Below are 25,380 nucleotides of genomic sequence, written 5' to 3'. Positions count from 1 at the left end.
TCCTGTTGATGTAGGTACTGACATAATGTGGGAGAGCCTCGAGGGCAATGTGGGTGCAATCTATAACCAGTTGGGTTCTTTGAGAATCTTGCCCCTCTTGTAACGTTGTGCAGCCTTCTCATGGTGCTGTTGGTGGTCCATGGGAAGATGATGAGATTGCTTGCTCAAACAAGTAGGGTATCAGTCATTTTGTTCATACCTCTATGGATAGCTGTTTGGCTTATATAGACAATGGCCACAGTGCTAGCCTGGAATGAAGGCGAACTATAAAAGTTTAGGGCGGTTGTATCTTTGACAGTGCTGTGCCTGTCGCAGAGTTTGGCTGTAGGATAGCTTGGAGCATTTGGCACAATTGTGTCTCGGCTTCCTTTTGTAAATCAAAGCTCATCTGGCAAATTGAAGTTTGTGCGTCTCTGCCTATAGATACAGTGTGAAGGTACTATTAGAGAGGTATGGAATGCCGCTGGTACAGCCTGACCTGCCTGGCATCCCTCCAATGATCCTGTTCTGCCTCCGGCAAGCATAGATGTGAGGTATTCCCATGGGAAAACTCACTGTGCCACTATTGCAGCTGTTGAGGGGAAACAAAGTGCAGCACAATAATTGGCATAAAAGCTTATGAATGGTTGACAACAGCAAAACACAAGTAAAAATAAATGAAAAATGTATTTAAAATGTTGCTAAGATCTCCTGAAATAACTTTATAAATTAATTTCTGAAGATAGCTCAATGTCTAGTAATTGTAGGTGCCCATTTTATTTAAGCAGGTAGATGGTTGAGTGTTGGGTACACACAAACATCAGAAAATTGCATCATTGAGATGTCATTACAATATTCAGATTAAGCTCCTGCATGTTTCGGTTGGCACCTTCCTACGCCATCAATTCCCCCACTAGAAATGTGCGTGACGCACAAAATGAGCAAGATCTGACCTGACGGATCTCTACCTTGTATTTCAATGTAACACCCACATTACCTGAAAAATCAAGCATTAATAATTATAAAATTTCCTTCTCAATAACGAAAGCTATTGCGCCCAGTTTACAGGGATATTCCAAAGTGAATTCCTATGAAGGAAAGTTTCTTTAAGTACAGGTGCAAAATCCCGAATCCGGAACTCCAAAAACCATTATTGTCTGAAAACCGGACATTTTGCGCATAGCTGATGGAGTCGTCCAGAATCCAGAATTATTGTCTGAAAACCGGACATTTTTGAGGCAAAATCCAAAATCCGGCACGGATACGGTTGAGCATTCTGGAATTCAGACAAGAAAATCAAGTCTGAAATCTGGAATCCTCGACAAGATCCATGCCAGATTTTGGGTTTTGCCTTATTTCAGACCTCGCCGCTCAAAACCCGGCACAGAATCAATCGAGGATTCAGGATTTCAGACTATTGATTTTCTTGTCTGAAATCTAGAAAAAAAAACCGGCACGGATTTCGTCCTGAGGATTCCGCATTTCGGACGTTGTACCTGTATTTGTTCAAAAAATTAGCTCTTGTAATTATTTTTGTAAAATTTTATTTAGGAGTGAAATACCCTCCTAATGCCTGGCCTCGTGATTGCAAGTGTTATTCTTGCATGGTTTCTGAGTCAGGGTCCCCATATAACCCACAGTTCAATCATTTATCCAACAGCAAAGACTGTTGGTACCCCTGGGATGATATGTTTGCTGTGTTTTCTATCCAAGCTGATCACCGAAAAGAAGACGTACTACCTGACCGCAGATTCTCCTAATATTCTCGAGGAATGGATTCGGGTTTTGCAGAATGTTTTACGCATACAGGCTGCCAGCCCCCTCTTTACACAGCCAGATGTCAAACCATCAATCAAAGGTTTACTAACCAAGGTAATCATTTCATTCATTAGATATTATAGTAATGGATGAGCAAGGTGAATTACAGGAATTTATAGTCACCAGTGGGTGCTGGGGTAGGTATAGAGGCAATGATTCCGAGTGTGTTGCTTGTGAAAATCAGTTTATATTCTAAAGTTTGAAATGTAATTCGTATTTATTTAAGTACAGGTTCGACCTCCAAAATCCGGAGTTCCGGAATCCGGACACCGGGCCTATCCGTGGCGGGGTCGTCCGGAAACCGGAAAATATTCCGATATCCGGATTCCCTCCACCTCGGCGGCCAGACTTCGCTCGCCCCGGCTTCACGCAGCACAACTTCACCCCGGTCCCCCTCCCTCTACCTTTATCTCAGCTACCCAACCCCACCTACCTCGGGCCAGACAAGGAACTCCTCCTCCACGGCGGTGGGGCCTGCCTGATCAGATCCTCGGCGGCGGGCCCCACCCGAACACTTCCTCGGCAGCGGGGCCCGCTTGATCAGGCCCTCGGTGGCGGGCCCCGCCCGAACACTTCCTCGGCGGCTTGGCCCCGCCCGATGACCTCATCGATCTGAACAGCTCCTCGGTGAGCACCCCCCCCCTTTTTTCTGATGTTCTGAAATCCAGAAATACCCGAACCTGGGCTCGGATATTTCCGGATTCGTGACGCCAGCAACACGTTCCGAAGTCCGGAAAAACCCCAAAACTGGCTCGGGCTCGGTCCCGAGGTTGCCGGATTTGGGAGGTCAAACCTATATCTGTAAATGTGGATGCACAGGTGAATAACCAATCCAGCATTGATTTAGACATTTCATTTTCAAAGAGATGTGTCTTGGCTCTGATGAGCATATAATATTGCTGTAAGATAATCTTGAAGGAGATCCTTACAGCACCTTCGACAGAAACTGTTAATACTGAAAATTGTAAGAGCTATTATTTAGGTATAAAGAAATCTATTTTGTGGAGGATTTTTAAGTCAGTGGGTCTGCTGCACCCTCTGGAGTGCAGCACTTACATCTGGCTCATGCATGCTGAGGTTTATTAATCAAGGGTTCAAGTAATGTGTAAACTTTGATATTTCAGGGTTTTAAAAAACCTTGATATTGATTTCAGTCACAGACAGTAATAGGGCAGATTTGTATCATTGATAACAAATGTCATTCTGTGTAGTGGTACATCTGCACGTTGAAATACCAAGTGAATTTTATCGCTTACTAGTCAAGGAAAAAATATCCAGACACTAACCGAATTTGGCCCCTATTTTTGACATCATTGGGTAACGATTTTTTGGTGTCGAGCGATTTTTTTTTTTGCCGTAGATGGTCAGTTTAAATTTTCACCAAAGTTTTGGCGCGCGCCGACTATCAGCGGCAAAGTTTTTGGCGCTCGATATTTTGGCACTGGTCTATGCAGAAAAGTGATTCCGTGCCGTTACTAGCCATTTAGGCCATTTTCCCCATCCCTGATTTTTTTTTTAAACGGTGCACAGAGACCTTGGAGCCCGTTTTGTAAAAGCCTACCTCAAGTTAATGAAATCGGTGCTGGCCTGCTTCTATCCCTGGCCAAAGGTCCTCCATCCCAGACTGAACAACAAACTCCAGGCAAATTGGAAAGGATCACAGTTTATAGAACCTGCCCCTGTTTCATTATTATTTTACAATAAAGTTCACGAGATTAAATTTGATATATTTTAATGCCTTTATTCACATTAGTGCTTGTAGTTTCAAGTTATTTTTCTGTTCTTTACCCTGTTTGGTTACAATACAAAAGGAGGTTATTTGACCTGTCGAATCCGTGACATAATCTGGAAAGATTTTATAGTGCTGGATTAAAAAATAATGTACGAGATTCAGGTTAAATGTAAAAGAAAATGTTTATTAAACATTTGTACAGTACAGTTGTACTTGGCTTAACTTTAATAACTTTAATAAATTTTGTATCAAGCTTTTCAATGAAGAAACAAACAAACAAAAAGCTACCTCTCCTCCCCCTTAGTGCTGTGTGCCACCTCCTGCCCCTATTGCTGCCTCTACCCCTACCTGTGCCCATTGTTGCAGACTTCTGCTTCCTCGCCCCCCCACCCCAAGGTTTTTTCTGTTTTCTTTCCGACTGCGCATTTGTTTTTGCGACAGGGACAGAGCTAGCAGATGTCATTGTGGAAGGCCCGGGTTCCTCTTCGGAATCTTCTTCAGCCTGTGGATCAACCCCTGACTTTGGACTGCGGGTTAGAATGTTAGTGGCAGCAATAACAGTCTGGGTGTGCCCCCTTATTGCTGCTACTGCCTCTGACATCCCCTCTCTCATCTGTCCCGACAGTATTGCCACCTGTAATGACAGTCCCGCAATTTCTCCCCTCACCTCGCCCATTCCTCCAGCCAGTATTGCTACTTCATGTGTCAGTCCCGCTAATTCTACCCTCACCCCACCGAAGGTTTCCAGGAGCAATCTCGTTAGTTAGATGCTCTCCCCTCTCATCCCCACGAGATGTCCTATGCTCCCTGCATTCTGTGTTTCAGGTTCAGCTCTCCCTCCCACCCTCCTCTGCCGTCGCGCAGGTGTGGCTTGTTGCGACACACAGGGACCCGCAGCCTCAAACAGTACACCTTGAAATGTCCCGTCGGTTGATTCGCTCAGGAAAGGGCTTGGAATCCTCGAGCGGTTCACCATCTCCAATTCCAGTGTAACCATCTCCGTATCGGAGTCTTCCTGCTGCCCTTCATTCTCCTGATGTAGAATATCTGGACTTCCTGATCATGCTCTTCTACTTCAGGTGCATCTTCTGTCTCCTCCTGATGCGCAACATCTGCAAAACATAACAGAGATGCTTGGTTAGCAACAGGGGAGGAAGTGGAAGCGTAGCCAGCACACGCCGTAGTTAACATTTAGCCAACCCAGACTGTGCAATTTGCAGGGCTTACCCTCCCTTGGTAAACTGGGCCCAGCTTCCATGTTGGTGGTTGATCTTCTCCTGTGAGATTTAATCATATCCGCAATCCGCTGCTCCACAGCTGTCAGTTGCAGCCTACTTGCCGGACCTCCTCCAGTTTTTGACCTTTCTCGGTTGATCTGTGACATCATCTTTTGCAAAGATGAAAATAGAACTTTTTAAAAGAGGGTCCTTCTGCTATGATGGACACGCACGCAGACGTGCAGCCCCCCACACGCACACGCTCCCACCACATGCACACGCACCCGCCCCCGCCGCCCCCCCCCACCCCAACACAAATGCTGGAAATCTCAGCAAGTCAGGCAGCATCTGTGGAGAGGAAGCAGAGTTAACATTTCAGGTCAATGACCCTTCGTCAATTTCTTCGACGAGAAATCTTTTGGCCCTTACAGCTTCCCCTTCCCCTTCTCTGACCCTTTCGCCTTCTCTGTCTCCTTCCCTTGCATCCATCTTTTATTTGAAGCTATATTTTCTAGCTGCAAATCCACCTCTGCTACCAATGGGTTCTCACTGATGATCAAGGCAGACCCATCACGTGCAGAAAGTGACTTTTTTTTTTACAGCACATGCGCAGTGAATGCTTTTTTTAAAAGCGCATGCGCAATGAATTTTTGGTGCGCAGTATAAGCTCCGCCCTCCGGAATGGACTTTGGTAGCACGGCGCTAAAAATAACTTTGTTCTGGGAAAGTGCTTTTTTTTGTGGGGCGCTAACGGTGGGGGAAAAATGTACATTAAAGTACATGAGCGCCAGAAATCTTTATTGTGGAAAATAGGGACCAAAGAGACATACCAGAAATCTCCTTGTGACTCAGCTGTGGTTTGTGTTGGTGATGTGTCATGGAATGACAGCTTAACTGCTCATTTTCTCACTTGAAGAGTGCGGGGAGGTTATGCTTGAACTATATAAAACACTAGTTAGGTCACAGCTCTAGAGTACTTTATACAGTTCTGGACACCACAATACAGGAAAGATGTGATTGCACTGGAGAGGGTACAGAGGAGATTTATGAGGATGTTGCCAGGACTGGAGAATTTTAGCTATGAGGAAAGATTGGATAGGCTGGAGTTTTCTTTGGAACAGATGAGGCTAAGGGGAGACTTGATTGAGGTGTATAAAATTGTGAGGGGCCGAGATAGAGTGGATAGGAAGGACCTATTTCCCTTAGCAGAGAGGTCAATAATCAGGAGGCTTAGATTTAGTTGAGGAAAACTATTTTCACTTAGAGGGTGGTGGGGGTTTGGAACTCACTGCCTGAAAGGGTGGCAGAGGAAGAAATGCTCATCACATTTAAAAAAGTACTTGGATATGCACTTGAAGTGCCGTAACCTACGAGGCTATGGACCAAGAGCTGGAAAGTGGGATTACGCTGGATAGCCCTTTATTGGCCAGCACAGACACGATGGGTCAAATGGCCTGCTTCTGTTCCGTAAATTTCTATGATTCTATGGTACATCGAGCAATTGAAGAAGAAAATACAAATCTGAGAGGAGGATTTTAAATTTTTTTTTAAAATCCTGCTGTTTATGCTTTGCATGGAATTAGGCCCCAGGTCATTGCCTCTTTAACTGACTTAAACAATTGTCTTGCAGGTAAAGCATGGTTACTCCAAGAGAGTCTGGTGTGCGCTTGTTGGAAAGGTTCTTTATTATTTCCGCAATCAGGAAAATAAGGTATACCAGCAATTTCACGGTAATCTAGTCCTTTCCAAAGTTCATATATTGTCCACTGGTGCACAATTTGTTCACGCTCCAAAGCTAACATCTATTCTTCTCAATATACTGAGGACTGAACAAATGCCAGTCTATTCAGGTTGTGAGTGGAAGAGGCTGTTGTTAATTTTCAAGCCCTCTGCACAAAGAATCATTTAATTTCTATTTTTCACCCCCTTGAACTGCACAGTTGAGATCAGGAACTTGCCATGTGGGAAATTACAAGTGTCAACCAACACCCAGCACCTTCAGCATGATTGGCCCTCAGCCTTCCATTATCTTTTAGCTCTTTTTCTCCATTCTTCTTCCTTTCACTATCTCTCCATGCGTTTCTTTTCTTCCTGTTCCATCTCTTTCCTTTGTTTCCTTGCTCTGTCTCTTGTTTTGCAACTTCACTCTCTGTATACTTACTGATCGCTCTGCCTCGACCCTTATCAAAGCCGTCTTTCACTACCATCCTTGGCAAACTCCACATGTTTCAGCTAATTAATTTCAAAACCCTCATCAAAAATCTCAACATGGCCTGGCTCTGCCCCAAATGAGTGATCTTCTCCAGTCAAATATTCTTGCCCATTTCCCCTGCTTTATTGATTCTGGACTTTTGCTTGTTTCCTGTAACTTCTGCTCCACAATAGGAAGCCGATCATTCAGTCATTATGCCCATGCCATCTCTCATTCTCTCCCCAAACCACTCTGCATTGCAACTACACTCCCTGCCTCCAAAAGGCTCCTACAAACCCATCCCTCCGGCCATGTCTCTAGTCATTCCCACTAAATGTTTTTTTCTGCTGTGTCCATCTCGCACACTATCAGCTGGTCTGAGACATTCTCTTCACTGTATAATTGCAAATTGCATTGTTACTCGCTCACTGAGATAATTTTCCAAGTATGTGCCATTGGCAGGGAGCTTTGGGGCCCAAATTACCCCTTCTCTTAAAGCCTGTTACCGCCGGAAATCACCGGCCACGCTGCAGAGTGGAATGGCCGTCGATTTTTCGTGCCATTTTGAAAATTCCGCTCCTGCGGTGACCTGCTCCCCCACTACTGCTCCACTGCTGCCGATCCGTCCTAATGCATCACCAGTGCGCACCACCGATGTTCCCCCCCCACCCCCCCCCGATCGCAAAATTCTGCCGAGAGAATCTTGTTCCCGCCGCTCGGTGCACTGTGTTTGGAGTGTGCTCAAAATGGCGGTGCGACTGCATTAAAGGGGAGGACCTATTGCCGCACCCGCCGTCTTATTTTTTTTTTGTCGGCCGACTGCCATTCCGGGCTGACAATTATGCCCCTGGGTTCAGCGGGCCTGCCAACAGGTAGCCTGGCACCCCCTCTTGGGTGCCAGGCCGCTGGCCCGGTCGAAACTCTCCCTGGTGGCCAACTGGACTTAATTTAAATAATGGCAGCGGCTCACCCCTTTAAGTGAAGGGGAGAGACATGTTGACGCGTCAGCGCAATGACATCATCAGTGCTACGCTGATGAGTGAAGCGGTGGACTGTCCACCCACCCCCAACTTCCGCCCCTCTAGTATGCGAACTTCCGCTCTCCGCTGCACTTCCGCCCCCATTATGACTGACTTCCGGGCCGCTGGAAAAAAGCCAAAGAGCGGAATTTCGCTCAAGAGGCCACCGCATCATCCGCGCCGGTAAAACCGGCTGAAACAGGGTAGATCCGCCGCGTTTCCGGTGGTCGGCAATTTAGCCCCTTTGTCTTCATTCGCTCTATATGTTCACTACACATGCATGAGCCATTGGGAGATCATTCCAGGAATAATAATCATGCAGTTCGCCAACCATTTTTATTATTTATATTCTCTCTTTTTTTTCTTAGGCCTCTTCTTTCTTCTTTCTTTCATTATTCTTTGTCCAGCAAGATGGGAAGCAATTTTGTTTTCAGCTTCCTACCAATGCTAGCTAACAGTAGCTGGCCACTCAGTCACATTGGTCTGGCTTGTCTGCTCATTTTCCTCCCTCACTATAAGGAATTGCTTGCCCTATACTCAATAGCCCGAATTTTCCGGGGCCTATGACCATGTACGCACAGCATATGCGTAAGTGTCCATAAATTTCCAGGTTTCCGCTTGCACGAAAATCCGGAACTTGCAATCTGTCAAGTTTCAGCTTGATGGATCGTACGAATCCGAAGGAAATGGACATTCGTGGGCGCGGAGTTGGGCTACTGCCCAGTGAATGCCCACGAAATTCCTACGCCTTGTAAAAGCAGGTGTAAGGCCACCTTTTACCAGCGTATGGGTATAAATAAATATTAAAATAAAAATGTTTAAATCATTTAAACATTCAAAAACCTTTAACATTAGTTTACGTTATTTTTGGTCCCCTTAAAAAGATTAAAATCTATTTTTCAAAAAATTACATTTTTGTTTTAAATATTTCATTAAATTGTATTTTTTAAATTATTTTTTAACGTGGTGATTTATTTTTATTTAAGTGGGATGAAAGTGCGTTTTTTGGGGGATTCCTATTATGCTTATGGGGATTCCGTATGTAAATGGAGTCTCCATAAGCATAATAGGAATCCGTCTTTGTGATTGGTTGAGCTGGCCCACGTGATCCCAGGGACACTTGTGAGCCACATACGCCCCGAGATATGTGGGCCTTTACGCAGGAGTACGCCTGCAGGCCCAGGATCGCAAGAGTCCGAATACAGGGAGGCATCAGGTAGGTGTACACTTTTCTTGCGGATCAGAGGGATTGGCCCGCAGGAAGCCTCTGATCGCAATTTCCAGCCCAATGTCTCTCCTACCTTCTTCTCTCATGAAATTAGATTGGGAATTCACCATCGTGGTTAATATTATAGTGCATGGGTGCACCATTGTGCTATGCCCCTACCAGACAGTTGTATTGTAAGTTATATATTCACCTCCATCCATTCATGGGTATCAAAAAGTTAGAATGCAGGTACAGCAAGTAATCAGGAAGGCAAATGTAAGTCCTGCTACAACTGTGCAGGGTATTGGTGAGGCCACACCTGGAGTACTGCATACAGTTTTGGTCTCTGTATTTAAGGAGGGATATACTTGAATTGGAGACTGTTCAGCGAAGGTTCACTCGGTTGATTCCAGAGATGAGGGTGTTGACTTATGAAGATAGGTTGAATAGTTTGGGCCTGTACTCATTGGGGTTCAGAAGAATGAGAGGTGATCTTATCGGAACAATGAGGATGTTCGACAAGGTGGATGCAGAGAGGATATTTCCACTCATAGAGGAAACTAAAACTAGGGGACATAGTCTCAGAATAAGGGGCCACCCATTTAAAACTGAGATGAGGAGGAATTTCTTCTCTCAGAGGGTTGTAAATCTATGGAATTCTCTGCCCCAGAGAGCTGTGAAGGCTGGGTCATTGAATATATTTAAGGCGGAGATGGACAGATTTTTGAGCGCTAAGGGAATAAAGGGTTATGGGGAGCGGGCAGGAAAGTGGAGCCAAGTCCATGATCAGTTCAGCCGTGATCGTATTAAATAGCAGAGCAGGCTCAAGCGGCCAAGTGGCCTACTCCTGCTCCTCTTTCTTATGTTCTAATGTTCTTATCTGGAGAATTGCCTCACCACAAAACATACCTAAAAACTATGCTCATTGTGTTATTGCAATGGTTGATTTGCCTTTATTTAAAAGTAGTCATTTGTGAATTTATTATGTTCATCAAAATTAAAATGTTTTATTGCTGAACAATGGAGCATGTTCCATCTCAGGCACCTCGTGACAATACAAAGCACTCCCAGACTAGATGTACCACAGTTATATGCAGAGGGATGCACCCTTTACTTCACTCCAAAAATATGTCTCGGCTCTAACCACAAAAGAGCATCTCTCACTGCATTATGGTAGCATTTTTATATATTTCTCACACCATCTATGCTAATGCCAATTTAGTGTCAATGGGCCCAAGTTTCGGCCTCAGTTGCTCCTGATTTTTTGGAGCAACTGGTGTAGAACGGAATATCTTAGAAATTCAAATTCTCGGCATTTAGTTTGCTCCAGTTCTAGTCAGTTAGAACAGTTTCACTTTGGAACAGAATTTATTTTTCAAAAGGGGCCGTGTCCGGCCACTTATGCCTGTTTTCAAAGTTTCGTCAGTGAAAACTTACTCCAAACTAACTTAGAATGGAGTAAGTGAAGATTTTTGTAAGCTCGAAAAAACCTTGTCTACACTTTAGAAAATCAGGCGTAGGTTACAAATCAGGCGTATGGAATGGGGGGGGGGGGGTTTAAAGGAAAGTTTACAAACATTAAACACTTCAGTTTTACAAATAAAGAGCCATCATCAATAATAAATGATAAAAACATCAATAAATCAACCAATAAACCAATCAAAAAAAATTAATAAGAAATAATTTTTTTTTAAATCAATAAATAAAACATTTTCTACTTACCGACTGTAGCACCGGGAGCCCTCCAACAGCGTGCTGGGATGCCTCCCCCCCACTCCCCCGTCAGTGTCTCTATCTCTCTGTCTGTCTGTCTGTCTGTGTGTGTCTCTCACTCTCTGTCTGTCAGTGTCTGTGTTTCTGACAGCGAGGGGTGAAGGGGAGGGGGAAGATGGGGAGGGGGGGAGGAGGGGTGGTGGAGTGGGGAAGAGGGGGTGGGCAGGGAGGGGGGTGACAAGTGAGGGAGGGGAGGGGGGGTGAGGGGAGGGGGTTGAGAAGGGAGGGGGGATTGAGAAGGCGGGGGGGGTGAGAAGGCAGGGAGGGGAGGGGGGGTGAGAAAGGAGGGAGGAGGGGGGTGAGAGAAGGGAGGGCGGGGAAGGGGGGAGAGAGAGAGAGAGAGAGAGAAAGAAAGGAGAGGGAGGCTGAACGGGCCGGGCCCAGCCGGGCTCAAGACTTCGAGCTTAGACTTACCGGATTGACAGGTAGGTGGCGTCGGGTCCGGGGGGGTCGGGAGCACGGATCGGGGGGGAGCACGGGTCGGGTCGGGGGGGTGGGCGGAGATCGGTCGGCGGGGTGGGGGTGGTAGATCGGTCGGGGGGGCGGGGGGTGGAGATCGGCCGGGGGGGGAAAATCGGTCGGGAGCGGAGGTTGGTCGGGGAGGGGGGGGGAAGGTCGGGAGCGGGGGAAGCGGATGTCGGGTCGGTGAGGGGGGGGGGGTGCGGTCCGGTGGGGGGGTTGGGAGCGGGAGTCAAGTCGGGTCGGGTCCGGAGGAAGCAGGAGCTGGGCATGGGAGGAGTCTTATGCACGCAGCCCCAGTGAGGCCATTCGGCCAGGGCTAGGGGCTGCGTGCTTCGGGCCCCTCCCACACAGTTTTGGGCGCCTGGAGCTACTGCACTTGCGCGCCCACTGTAGCGCGCATGTGCAGAGGTCCCGGCACTGTTTTCAGCGCAGGGACCTAGCTCCGCCCCCTGCAGCTCGTGCTGCGCCGCGCCGAGGGCCAGAGGACCAGCAGGGAGCCGGAGAATCTGGAAGTTTTTTTCAGGCGCACTTTATGGCGCGAAAAACGTGCGCCCAGGTCGGGGCTGCGCCGTTCTAGGCACGGCCCGAAACTTGGGCCCATAAAGTGCTGAATTAGGAGAAGATTTGTGCGATGGTCCCATGCATACTACAAAATCATTTCACATAGAAACCTTACAGCAGTCTTACATTCCATAAATCTTCCCTGGTTTTGAACCTAGGCGTGTCTAATCCACTGCATTAAAGGTAAATTTAAAAATATCAGCAGTACATTGTACATTGACGGCACAAATTGGTGGCTGTATTCACAACCTATACCATGTTCTGCTTATTTTCAAGTTTCCATTAGGTCAGATTAATTTGATGGAAGCAAGAGTTGAAGAAGTAGACAGATCGTGTGATTCAGATGAAGACTATGAGACTAGCAGTCGCAGCCTTCTATCGACACATTATACAATTGCTATACATCCCAAAGAACAGGGTCCAACCTACCTCCTCATTGGCTCCAAACATGAAAAGGTAAGCTTACAATTATTTCATAAACTCACCACCTCTGTAATATGCCTCTAAGGACATTTATGTTTGTGACTAGCATTCTTCAAATCACAGGATTAATCTCCAATCTTACATGAACTAGGATGAAACTCTGCTGCTTTAATATGTTTTCTTTTCATAGGATACCTGGTTCTATCAACTAATTGTAGCTGCAGGCAGCACTAATATAAATGTGGGAACTGAATTTGAACAGCTCGTTGGCAACCTGTTGAATGCAGATAGTAATTCCTGTAAGTCTCTAACCGAATATTTCAGACGTACACTATCTATAATAGTAAAATTATGTTTGAGATTTGTGCTCGGCAAATTGAGAGATTTTGACTTTACTTCTCTGGCATGACCCGGGCCGCCATTGTGCAGCCCAGCACTCCGATTTGGGTGCTAGGCTGCGGTCTCAGCACCACGCCACTCTGGTGACCCAGTGGAGGCCATCAGAGGCCCGGCAAAGTGCACAGCGGCCCTCTTTAACCGAAGAGGACGGGCATTGAACCGCATCAGCGCTATGCGGAGTAGCCGCGCAGCACTGCCGATCGCACCGCAGTATCACCCCGGATCCCACCCCATCATGAAGTGGAGCATCCGAGATTGCGCTCCACTTCCTGTGAGGGGCAGTAACCACAATTTCACGGCCAGGCAGGAAGTCCTACCCCGAGCCGGTTACCGCCCCCAATTGGGGCACTGGGGAATTTTTCCCCCACAGAGAATTAGAAAACAGGCACAGCAATTAATTAGGAAGGCAAATGGCATGTTGGCCTTTATTGCAAGAGGGTAGGAGTATGGAAGTTATGCTGCAATTGTACAGAGCTTTGGTGAGACCACACCTGGAGTACTGTGAACAGTTTTGGTCTCCTTATCTAAGGAAGAATATACTTGCCTTCGAAGCGGTGCAATGAAGGTTCACTAGATTGAATCCTGGGATGAGAAGGTTGTTCCATGAGAAGTGATTGAGCAGATTGGGCCTATACTGTCTGGAGTTATAGGAAGATAGAAGCAGGAGTAGGCCATTCAGCTCCTCGAGCTTGCTATTCAATAAGATTATGGCTGATCTGCGACCTAACTCCATATACCCACCTTTGGCCCATATTCCTTAATACCTTTGGTTAACAGAAAACTATTAATTTTCGATTTAAAATTAATAATTGATCAAGCATCAATTGTTGTTTGGGGAAAAATGTTCCACACTTCTAGAAGAATGAGAGGTGATCTCATTGAAAATATAAGATTCTAAGGGGGTGTGACAGGGTAGATGCGGAGAGATTGTTTCTCTGACTGGAGAGTCTCTAAATAGGAGTCATAGTCTACGATAAGGGGCCGGCCTTTTAAGACTGAGATGAGGAGGAATTTCTTCACGCAGAGGATTATGAATCCTTGGAATTCTTTACCCCAAAGGGCTCATTTGTTGAGTATATTCAAGGCTGAGATAGATAGATTTTTGGACTCTAGGGGAATCGAGGAAATATGGGGTTTGGGTGGGAAAATGAAGTTGAGGTCAAAGATCACCATGATCTTATTGAATGGCGGAGCATGCTCGAGGGTCCGTATGGCCTACTGCTGCTCCTAATTCTTATGTTTTATGTGCTCCACTCCAACAATGTGCCACACCCTCAACCTCAACCTACTGCTCTAGCAAACCTGCACACATGCAGTGGATGAAAAACCCAAATCCACCAGAATTCTGAACCTCAGCTTGCCCAGTAAATATGGGCTTCATTGGGGCCAGGCATTTCTTCGGCCTGGCTTCATTATATCCAATGCTAGCATTTAGGCATGTCTGAGGGGTTGCTAGACCATCTGAGAAATTGTGTCCAGTTCACCACTGATATGCAGAACCTATAAGAACATAAGAAATAGGAGCAGGAGTAGGCCACCTGCTTTCCTGATTACTTGCTGTACCTGCATGCTAACTTTTTGTGTTTCATGCACAAGGACCCCCAGATCCCTCTGTGCTGCAGCACTTTGCAATTTTTCTCCATTTAAATTATAATTTGGTTTTATATTTTTTCTGCCAAAGTGGATAACCTCACATTTTCCCACATTATACTCCATCTGCCAAATTTTTGCCCACTCACTTAGCCTGTCTATATCCCTTTACAGATTTCTTGTGTCCTCCTCCAATTTGTTCTCCCACCCAACTTTGTATCATCAGCAAACTTGGCTACATTACACTCAGTTCCTTCATCCAAGTCATTAATATAGATTGTAAGTAGTTGAGGCCCCAGCACCGATCCCTGCGGCACCCCACTAGTCACTGTTTGCCAACCGTAAAATGACCCATTTATCCCGACTCTCTGTTTTCTGTTCGTTAGCCAATCCTCTATCCGTGCTAATATATTACCCCCAATCCCGTGAACTTTTATCCCTGCTGAGAGCAGGTTTAGTAACTTAGCATGTGGGGAATTACAGGTGCAAACACCCAAAGAAATCAATTACTGTTTGGCAGAACCAGAATTTACAAAAAAATACTTTTTCTTACCTCCTCTTCGGCCCATTTCAGGCCTCCGTTGTGCCCTTTCGGAGCAGAATAGTGACTTCAGTCCCACTCCAATGTGGTTGGCTCTTATTTGCTCTCTGAAATGGCCTAGGAAACTACTCAATTGTATGAAACTGCTGCAGGGCAACTAGAAATGGGCAATAAATGCTGGCCTTGCCAGCAATACACACATCACAAAAATTAAGAGGAAAATAATCTATGCCTCATTAACAAGGCGTGTACCTCAATGTGCAAGTACCTGCCACAAGTGTTCAAATACCCACTTTCCTGTGATTTGGGAAGAGGTCCGTGCCCGGGCACTTAGCTGGGTGCATGTCGTGCCCTTCCACCCCCTTTAAATGGGTCCATGGAATGTTTAGGCTTGCATATTTACTACTAAATTCATCATGTTGATTATTGTTAACCTGAGATCAGAGTTAGAACTAAATAGTTCTACTGTTTCTCAAATTTAAAATACTGTGGTACAATATACCGATTCAAATATAAATGCACTGCTTTTGTTTCTTTGATTTATTAATTTCTAACATAAATTTTTTAATGTATTTTATTCTTTCTCCTCTTTGTCAGGCTCCCAGTTATGGATACACCCTACTCTGTGCTATAGTAAAGATGGGATAATATCTCCCCTTACCACACTGCCATCTGCAGCTCTACAAACTGAAGCACTCAAACTGTTTAAGGTAACATTCATTTGTATCCTGAACAATAATGGGGCATAATTTTCTGCCAAAATAACAGTGAATCTAATGTTACTCGCCATTTTTTATGCAAAAATGCTACTGCAACTGCAGGCGAGGGCAGACGCGAGGTTAAACGCGGAACTCCAACCATTGCTGTCCGAGTTGTGCCACTCCATCATTAGCTTTGCAAAGATGGTATTTCACCATTGAAATGCATTGAACGGCGTGATGTTGCTGTACTTGCGTAGTAGATACCAACTAAACTCGCCGCAGAAAGTCTTGTCCATTTCAGTCTAACTACCCTTTTAACAAAGTGATGAGAGGTATTTACTGCTAGTCAACCTCTCTGGCACAGAAAATTAACTATTAAGTGTGGAGTCTCATTCATTCAGGTTTTAATTGTTGGAAATTTAAAAAATGTAAAAGGTTTTTAAAACTGTTTTACTTTTCCTTTATCTTATTTCTCACTCTATTAACCCAGTCTTTATTTCCCTCTCTTTATTTCTCTTTCTGTACCTGATTTGACATTGAATAATTTACACTTCCTTCTCAGTCCTTGCGCTGTTAATTTCACAATCCTTCAATCTGATTGGTTAAGGAGATGCACAGTTGCTTGTCCTGTTCACTCAGGTCTCAGATGTCCTGTTTCCCTTGTTGTGACGTTATCAGCTTGGACATTCAGCAATTTGCCACACAAAAAACTTTAAAACTGAAATGTGCAAGGGCATGTCTAGCTAATGGGAGACGTTATTAGATTTACCCCTGCTGCAAATGATGGTCCTATATATTTTACTAGTGTAAGGAAGGATATTATATGTTAAAGGTTTTTAGGGGATTAGGTTGCATAGCTTTTGGAACATCTAGCAGCATAATATATTCATGATGACTGGTGGTACATAGTGTGCAATGTTAGTATTGCTATGTGCATTCATACTATTAGAACAGCTGGTGTTAAAATGCACTTTGTTTGGTAGCGGAGTTATGTGCCACTGGATAATTATTGACCTATTTTGGCATGCTTTCGCCCTATTACCATAAATCAATTTTCTGTCACAGCACCAGAGAAATGTACCTGCAGTTAAAGTAGTGAATAGTCACCCATCACCTCTCCTGAGTGCAAAATTTTGAAAAAAATTAACTGGTCACCATTTTTAAAGATACAGAACGCATTTGGCCTAGAAAATCCGTGGGGTTGCGATTTCAGCAGTTCTGCCGGGATTACACTTGCATCAAAGTATCGCCACTGACCTTGCTAGAATTTGCAGATTGAAAATCTTGAACAATTAAATTCATCTTGCACATTTAAATTCACAGTGTCAGCTGTGGCTCAGTGGGTAGCACCCTCGCCTCTGAGTCAGAAGGTTGTGGGTTCAAGTCCCACTCCAGGGACTTGAGCACATATCCAGAGCAGTGATGAGGGAGTGTTAGAAGTGCAGTCTTTTGGATGAGATGTATGCTCTCTCAGGTAGATGTAAAAGATCCCTTAGCATTATTTCGAAGAAGAGCAGGGGAGTTATTCCCGGTGTCCTGGCCAATATTAATCCCTCAATCAACATAACAAAAACAGATTATCTGGTCATTATCACATTGCTGTTTGTGGGAGCTTGCTGTGCACAATTTGGCTGCTGTGTTTCTCACATTACAACAGTAATTACACTTCAAAAGTACTTCATTGGTCTTAAGATGTCCAGTGGTCATGAAAGGCGCTATATAAATGCAAGTCTTTCTTTTTAATCCACCATCCATAGGCCCCAAGTTTCCACACGCGGCAAAACAGGCGCCCCTCCGAGCTGGGCGCCCGTTTTTCACGCCGAAAACGGCGCCTGAAAAAAAACGCGCTATTCTCGAGCGCTTTGCAGCTCGATGTCAGCTTGGCGCGGCGCCCAGGGGGCGGAGCCTACCACTCGCGCCGATTTTGTAAGTAGGAGGGGGCGGGTACCATTTAAATGAGTTTTTTTCATGCCGGCAACCCTGCGCGTGCGCATTGGAGCGTGAGCGTTCGCGCACGCGCAGTGTGAAGGAAACATTGGCACTCGGCCATTTTTGTAGTTCTTTGTAGCTGTTCAATTTTTTAATAAAACCACATTGCCCTTCCATGATCAGCACTGAGGCTTCTTGCAGCAGTGAGAAGGCTGCAGGAAGCCTCAGAAGTTGAGGCAGCCGTTTCCCAACGGGCCCGACCGATGGCAGGGGGGCCTCCTCCCCCTGCCGTCGGAAATGGCTGCCTCAACTTCTGAGGCTTCCTGCAGCCTTCTCCCTGCCTCCCCCCCCCGCTGCCTCCCCCCCTCCCCTGCCGTCGGGAACGGCTGCTGCCGTCGGTTGGGCCCTTACTGCCTTCCCTCCCCTGCCGTCGGGAACGGCTGCTGCCGTCAGTCGGGCCCTCACTGCCTCCCCTCCCCTGCCGTCGGGAACGGCTGCTGCCGTCAGTCGGGCCCTCACTGCCTCCCCTCCCCTGCCGTCGGGAACGGCTGCTGCCGTCAGTCGGGCCCTCACTGCCTCCTCCCCCCCTGCCGTCGGGAACGGCTGCCTCAACTTGTGAGGCTTCCTGCAGCTTTCTCCCTGCCTGAAAGGCCTGCCTGAAGCACTTTCACACAGGTAGGAACATGGTTTATTTAATCTTTTCTTTGCTTATAAATTTTTATTCAGGTTGGAATTATTTGTATCATATTTGTATAAGTATAACTCAGGATTTATTGTAGAATGTAATGACTTCCCTTCCCCTGCCCACCTCGTTCCGGACGCCTAATTTGTAACCTGCGCCTGATTTTTTAATGTGTAGACAAGGTTTTTTCAGGCCTACAAAAATCTTCACTTGCTCCATTCTAAGTTAGTTTGGGGTACGTTTTCACTGTGGAAACTTTCAAATCAGGCGTCGGTGGCCGGACACGCCCCCTTTTTAAAAAAAAAAATTCTGTTCAAAAGTGAAACTGTTCTACCTGACTAGAACTGCAGAAAACTTAAATGTGGAGAATTGCGATTTCTAAGATACTCCGTTCTCCACCAGTTGCTCCTAAAAATCAGGAGCAAATCATGTGGAAACTTGGGGCCATAGTCTTTTGGAGAGAGAGAAAAATACTGTTTTCCACTACCCTTTTTGTGAAAAAGTGTTTCCTGATGTCTTAATAGCCCTTTGGATTACATGCCCAGTTCCCAAAGAAAATCTGGACCATCCATCAGCTTTACAGCTCAATCATTGGACAATTCTATAAGCTTTGTGGTTCCAGGGTAATCAGAATATCAATTGTTTCTCTGGGGATGATGGCATTATATTTCTAATTTCTGCGTGTGACCTGGGCGTTGCAGAATTCCAATATGAACCCTTCAGGTTTTCTCAGAATTCAATAGTATGGTTCAGTGGCCTTTATGCAACTAAACCCAACTTGAGGAGCATATTCCCATTGCATCAGTGTGCATTTTGCTACTTCTGGCACCAGCTGATCTTATGGTTTATCAGAGAATTTAGTTTCAATTTGTGGGCAGTTTTGTGTTGTTGACCTGCATTCAACAGCACATTGATTTGAGACTGCACAGATCTACAGTCCTCAAAGAGATTCCTACTTTCTATATCTAAATGGATAAACACAGTTAATTTATATCAGTTATAAAATTAAATATGTATTTTGTTCTCCAGACTTCCCAGTTATTCATCAATGTTGCTATTGATGCACCTGCCATCGATTATCATGTATCACTGGCTCAGAGTGTTTTACAAGTGTGTCTCACACATAAAGAGCTGCAAAATGAGATTTACTGTCAATTAACCAAGCAAACAAGGAAGCGAAAAACCCAGAACCAGTGTGGACCCATACAGGTATAGTGCCTGTGAAGAATTTTTAGAAAACCTGTGCATGGTTTGATTGGAAGTTAAGCTGAATTGTTGCTTAGATGACAATTCTGAGTTACTTAAGATTATCTGTCAGTTATGACTCAATCCTACTTTCAGAGCTTGGTTTCTCACTATATCTATGTGGTAAACTTTCACGACCGTGCACTTCTTATGAACCAGCTGCATAATGGGCTATAGCAAGGTGGCCATTTTAATGAGAGCTGTAAATAGAGAATTAAGAGAGTTGTTTCAGCAAACATCAGAACTTTGTATTCCTGTCCTTGGCTGTTACCTTACCTTGCACCTTAGTTTGATGACAACTTTCTTTACTTAGGAGGAACTTGAACTTCAGGCCTTTGCTACCTGGCTAATTTCTGAGGTTTCTAATAGCCTGAAGTGAGAAACTAGTGTGACAAATTCTAAGTATGGCCCAATGTTTTTCATCATAAGAATCTCCATAATATATATTTAATGTTTTTAATTAGGCCCGTTCCTTGTTATTAATGGATTCCAAGTGATTCCCTAGAGGAAGCTATTTCCTCTATAGCTTCTTGTGCAAATTTTTGGTTTGACATTGAAGTATACGGTGGTGAGAGAATCCACAGCCTTGGATAGTATTTAATGTAATTTCAAAGTAAATTGTCTGATCTGTGTATGTAGATAGCTTAGCAAGTGTTGACGATGGTAAGCGTTATCTGTAATAACCATTCTATCAGTGAAAGACTCTAACCCATAGTGGCAGAGTTTCACAGGTGTTAAAAATTGAAGCAGCAAACCTGTTAGGCGGTCATTCCGCCTTTGAATAGTAATTTGACAGTTTTGACAAATGCTGAGAGAATTCTTTTAAATCTTTCCTTTCTCACCGCTTAGACTTCAAGCAGAAGGGAAACATGTAACCCAGGCCAGCAATCTAGATTCTTTAGTATTTTCCTATTTCACTCTGTGACTGTAAATGTTGGGAGTTGGAAGGGTGATCCAGAGGCTCTGGCCTAAGTAAAGCTACTCTCCTCACTGATGTGTGATCATTTTATCAGAATTATTGTACATTTGGGACTTTTATTGTTTGGAAACTGATACTTAACATTAAGTGAAGTATTGTAATTTAGCTACAATCTGTTAGGTTTTGCTCTTGCTTCAGTTAAATCTTTCACCTTAATAAATTTGATGCAAAGTCTTCAGCCTGAAAGATGTGGTCTGTCAGCGTGGTGTTTGTTGTACTATTTGTAATGTGCACCTCATCAGTAAAAGGGTTCATTGCTCACCCTTCTGCCTGTTATCTGACATTACTTTATGCATAAGGTTACCCTTTGGTTTGTAGGGACCAAGAGCTTGCCTGTGTAAGGAAAATGTTGTGTTAGGTCCAAGAAAAAATTAACTGGAGTGAGCTGAATCTTAACACTTTGTTGATGACTCAAGCCCTCAGAAATTAGCCTAACATCTGTGGTTGGGAAAATGTTGGAGTCTATTATTAAAGAAGCAGTAACAGGACATTTGGAAAAACATAATTCAGTCAGGCAGAGTCAGCATGAGTTTATGAAGGGGAAGTCATGTTTGACAAATTTGCTGGAATTCTTTGAGGATGTCATGAACAGGCTGGATAAAGGGAAACCATTGGATGTGGTGTATTTGGACTTCCAGAAGACATTTGACAAGGTGCCACATAAAAGTTAATGCACAAGATAAAAGTTCACGGGGTTGGGGGTAATATATTAGCATGGATAGAGGATTGGCTAACAAACAGAAAACAGAGAATCAGGATAAATGGTTCATTCTCGGGTTGGCAATCAGTAACTAGTGGGGCGCCGCAGGGATCAGTGCTGGGATCCCAACTACTCACAATCTATATTAACGACTTGGATGAAGGGACCGAGTGTAACGTAGCCAAGTTTTCTGATGATATAAAGATGGGAGGAAAAGCAATGTGTGAGGAGGACACACAAAACCTGCAAAAGGACATAGACAGGCTAAGTGAGTGGGCAAAAATTTGGCAGATGGAGTATAATGTTGGAAAGTGTGAGGTTATGCACTTTGGCAGAAAAAATTGAAGAGCAGGTTATTATTTAAATGGAGAAAAATTGCAAAGTGCTGCAGTACAGCGGAACCTGGGGGGTCCTGGTGCATGAAACACAAAAGGATAGTATGCAGGTACAGCAAGTTATCAGGAAGGCCAATGCAAAGGGGATGGAGTATAAAAGCAGGGAGGTCTTGCTACAGTTATTGGTGAGGCTACACCTGGAATACTGCATACAGTTTTGGTTTCCATATTTAAGAAAGGATATACTTGCTTTGGAGGTAGTTCAGAGAAGGTTTACTAGGTTGATTGAGGGGGTTGACTTATGAGGAAAAGTTGAGTAGGTTGACCACTACTCATTGGAATTCAGAAGAATGAGAGGTGATCTTATCGAAATGTATAAGATTATGAGGGGACTTAATAAGATGGATACAGAGAGGATGTTTCCACTGATGAGGGAGTCTAGAACTAGGGGGCATAATCTTAGAATAAGGGGCCGCCCATTTAAAACTGAGACGAGGAGGAACTTCTTCTCTGAGGGTTGTAATTCTGTGGAATTCGCTGCCTCAGAGAGCTGTGGAAGCTGGGTCATTGAATAAATTTAAGACAGAGATAGACAGTTTCTTCACCGATAAGGGAATAAGGGGTGATGGGGAACGGGCAGGGAAGTGGACCTGAGGCCATGATCGTATTAAATGGTGAAGCAGGCTGGAGGGCCTTATGACCTACTCCTGTTCCTATTTCTTATGTTCTTATGTTCTAAATTAGGACATGCATCTGCTGGTTGGAAATGTCAATGTTTCCTTTGTATTCAGCAATAGCAGTTTTCCAGACTTTAGCAAAGCATATGCATCAAGCATCTGTAAATATTTATCAATTTTAGATTTGTTTTTGTGCAATGGTACATATCATTGATGGAGAAGGGAACATTTTCTTCCCTTTGGCATTCAATAACAATACTGATTATTCCCAGGACAGGTACACCAGTGTCAAATGCAGGATAAAATTCCTATTACTCTGCTCCAACAGTTTTCCCAACCTCTGGGTACACCATTAATGCACCAGTGCTAACTTTTACATTTGGTACACCAGCCATCTTTATTTCTCTCAGAATAGCTTCCCTAGAAGTAAGAATAGGGGGACAAAATGTGCTATGAATGGTAAGATTTTAATTGGAGTAGAGGAGCAGAGAAACCTTACTGTGCAGATGTACAGGTCATTAAGGTTGGTAAAACAAGTACACCATAAATAAGGCTAATGGAATCCTCAATTTTGTATCAAGTGGCTTGGAAAACAACTTGAACATGTGCACGACATTAGTTAGGCCGCAATCAGATTATTGTGTACAGTTATGGGTACAATAGGAAGGTTATAAAAGTAATGGGAAAGATAGAGCCGAGTTTTACGAGGATGATACCAACGATAACGGGTGAAATTAAGATAATCACAAATAAAAATTGAAGGGGAGCTTAGAAAAATTTTCTTTGCACAGAGCATGATTAGCATGTTGAATTTTCTACCACAAGACATTATTGAAACAGAATTCCTAAGCTATTTTAAAAGGGAATTAGTCATTTGAAGAAGAGGACTATTAAAGTATATGGGGAGCAAACAGAAGAGTGGTGGCGCAGGTGGAGGAAAACTATGGCACTGGTTTGAATGGTTGAATGGTCTGTACTGCAACATTCTATAATTCTATGAGTATAATTGACAATACTCCTGAATAATAGACAATTTTGTGCTATGGACTTGTATTAAGCAGGCACCCTCTTGCGACTTATGACACTTAGAATCTTGTAGATAACATAGTGAACTAACTATAGACCCATCAGCCTGATTGAATTTGAACTCAAGTTTATAGAGACAAAATGTTATTTTGTGGCTTTAAGTAAATTTAGATGCATTTTCATATCATTCTCTTCAGTATTTTATGCATAATATGTGAATCAGTGTACATTTCCTCAAAAACTTTGCGAATATACCACTATTGCATTGTTCCACAAATGATCCACATCACCAATCATATATTTCTAGAATATTTAATGTGGAAACCAGCAAGTAATAGTGTGTGGACTAATCTGGGAAGTAGTTTCATGTCACATATATGTGTTAAAATTAATCTTTGTATCTTTTAGGGATGGCAGTTGTTGGCTCTGTGTGTTGGCCTTTTCCTTCCTCAGCACCCTTTCCTCTGGTTGCTTAAACTTCACCTGCAGCAAAATGCAGATCCTCGGTATGTATGGAACTACAAATTAATAATGGGCCATAATTGTCTTTCTAAATCGAGGTTAATGCCACTTAACGTTAATTTATGTGCAAATGCTACAGAAATTTCAGGCGACGGTAGATGCGAGGTTAAATGTGGAAATCCAAAATTTGTTGTCCGAGATGCGCTGCTCCGCTGTTAGCTTTGTGAAACCGGCATCTCGCTGCCTGCCTCATCATTTAAATGCATTGAAAGACGTGACATTCCTATACTTGCACGGTAGATACAAACTAAATTCACCACAAGAAGTTAAGCCTTGTCCATTTCAGTCTAAGTATCCCTTTAACAAAGCGATAAGTGTTAATTACTGCCAGTCAATTAATTATGTTGGCACTGAAATGAACTATTATAAGTGTGGTGTATAATTCCTTCAGGTTTTAATTGTTGTTGGAGATTTTTAAAATGTCATTTTTTTTTTTAATTGACTTCCTTTCTCTTTTTTTTACTCTCCTAATCCAATCTTTCTTTCTCTCTCTCTTTTTTTCTGTACTGTTAATTTCACAATCCTTCAATCTGATTGGTCAAAGAGCTACGTTGTTGCTTGTCCTGTTCACTCAAGTCCCAGATGCCTTGGCCAGATTTTGCATCGAGAGCAACAGTGAGGCTAACAGTGCTCACCGTATTATGGAATAAATCGGACAACATCCGGAGTTTGTACATGGCTAGTTAAATGCGGAAATCCAGAAGTTGCTGTCCGAGTTACTCTGCTCCTCCACAGGCTGTGCTATGACAGTAGCTTGCCGATAAACTCGGCATTGAAATCCATGTAAGGGTGTGAAGTTGCTGTACTTACCCATAGGTTACCCACTAAATATGGCAGAATAAGCTAGGGCTGATGCATTCAGGTGTTAGTGAATTTTTAACGGAGTGATAAGTCATGATTACTGCCAAACAACCTCTCTGGCACTGAAAATGTAATTTTTACAAATATGGTTTCTCATTCCTTCAGAATTTAACTTGGGTTGGAGATTTTTTTTAAGTTTACATTTTTTTTTACTATTTCTTTCTGTCTCTTTTATCTTTCTCTCTTAATCCCAACTTTCTTTCCTTCTCTTTGTTTCGCTTTTTCTACATCATTTAAATCTAATTCATACTTCCTGGTTTATATTTCCTGGTTTAGACTCTGCATGGCTCAGTGTGGATTCTTCAATCTGATTGGTTATAGAGCCACGCTTAACGGCATAAGTCATAATTACTGCCACGTTGTTGCTTGCTCTGCTCACACACACACCACAGATCCCCTGTAGAGGGTACCGCACTGGATCAGTCACCACTCAATGGCCCGCAAAATGTCTCTGGGCAGCTATCAGTGTAGTGAACAGAGAGACCGTTCCTTCGCCACTGGCTGAAAAATCCGGGCCTGTGTTTTCCTAGCTATGTCGTTATCAGTTTACACTTTCAGCAACTTGCCATGCAAAAAATTTAAAAACCTAAAACGGGCAAATCTAACTAATGGCAGATGCTCTGCCACAGCAAATTATGGCCCAGTGACTTTCTGTCATGAGGTAACACGCATGGAAGTAGTGGCAGTGGGAAATTCTTGACTGTGAGATTATTGGAGCAGAACAGTCCTGTCCTGTATATTCCTACCTTAAAAAGTATATGACTGCTACAAACTGACCTGGACAAATGCACAGACAAAACACAATGATAAT

General features: G+C 43.9%; 1 protein-coding gene across 2 annotated transcripts in view; it reads left to right on the top strand.

Annotated features, from left to right (window-relative positions):
• The window catches only part of plekhh2 (pleckstrin homology domain containing, family H (with MyTH4 domain) member 2), a 229,085-nt gene that overhangs the window by 156,522 nt on the left and 47,183 nt on the right, over positions 1–25,380 (top strand). For both annotated transcript variants that reach the window (XM_070889372.1, XM_070889371.1), the window contains 7 exons: positions 1,693–1,851; positions 6,377–6,457; positions 12,236–12,415; positions 12,573–12,681; positions 15,510–15,622; positions 19,254–19,433; positions 23,595–23,692. In XM_070889372.1, the coding sequence (XP_070745473.1) occupies positions 1,693–1,851; positions 6,377–6,457; positions 12,236–12,415; positions 12,573–12,681; positions 15,510–15,622; positions 19,254–19,433; positions 23,595–23,692 (920 nt within the window). The remainder of the gene's footprint in view (positions 1–1,692; positions 1,852–6,376; positions 6,458–12,235; positions 12,416–12,572; positions 12,682–15,509; positions 15,623–19,253; positions 19,434–23,594; positions 23,693–25,380) is intronic.

This window comes from Pristiophorus japonicus, chromosome 9 (assembly GCF_044704955.1).
Source record: "Pristiophorus japonicus isolate sPriJap1 chromosome 9, sPriJap1.hap1, whole genome shotgun sequence".
NCBI lineage: Eukaryota > Metazoa > Chordata > Chondrichthyes > Pristiophoridae > Pristiophorus > Pristiophorus japonicus.
Note: the sequence above shows the minus strand (reverse complement) of the source record. Positions and strands in the feature narration are given on the sequence as shown.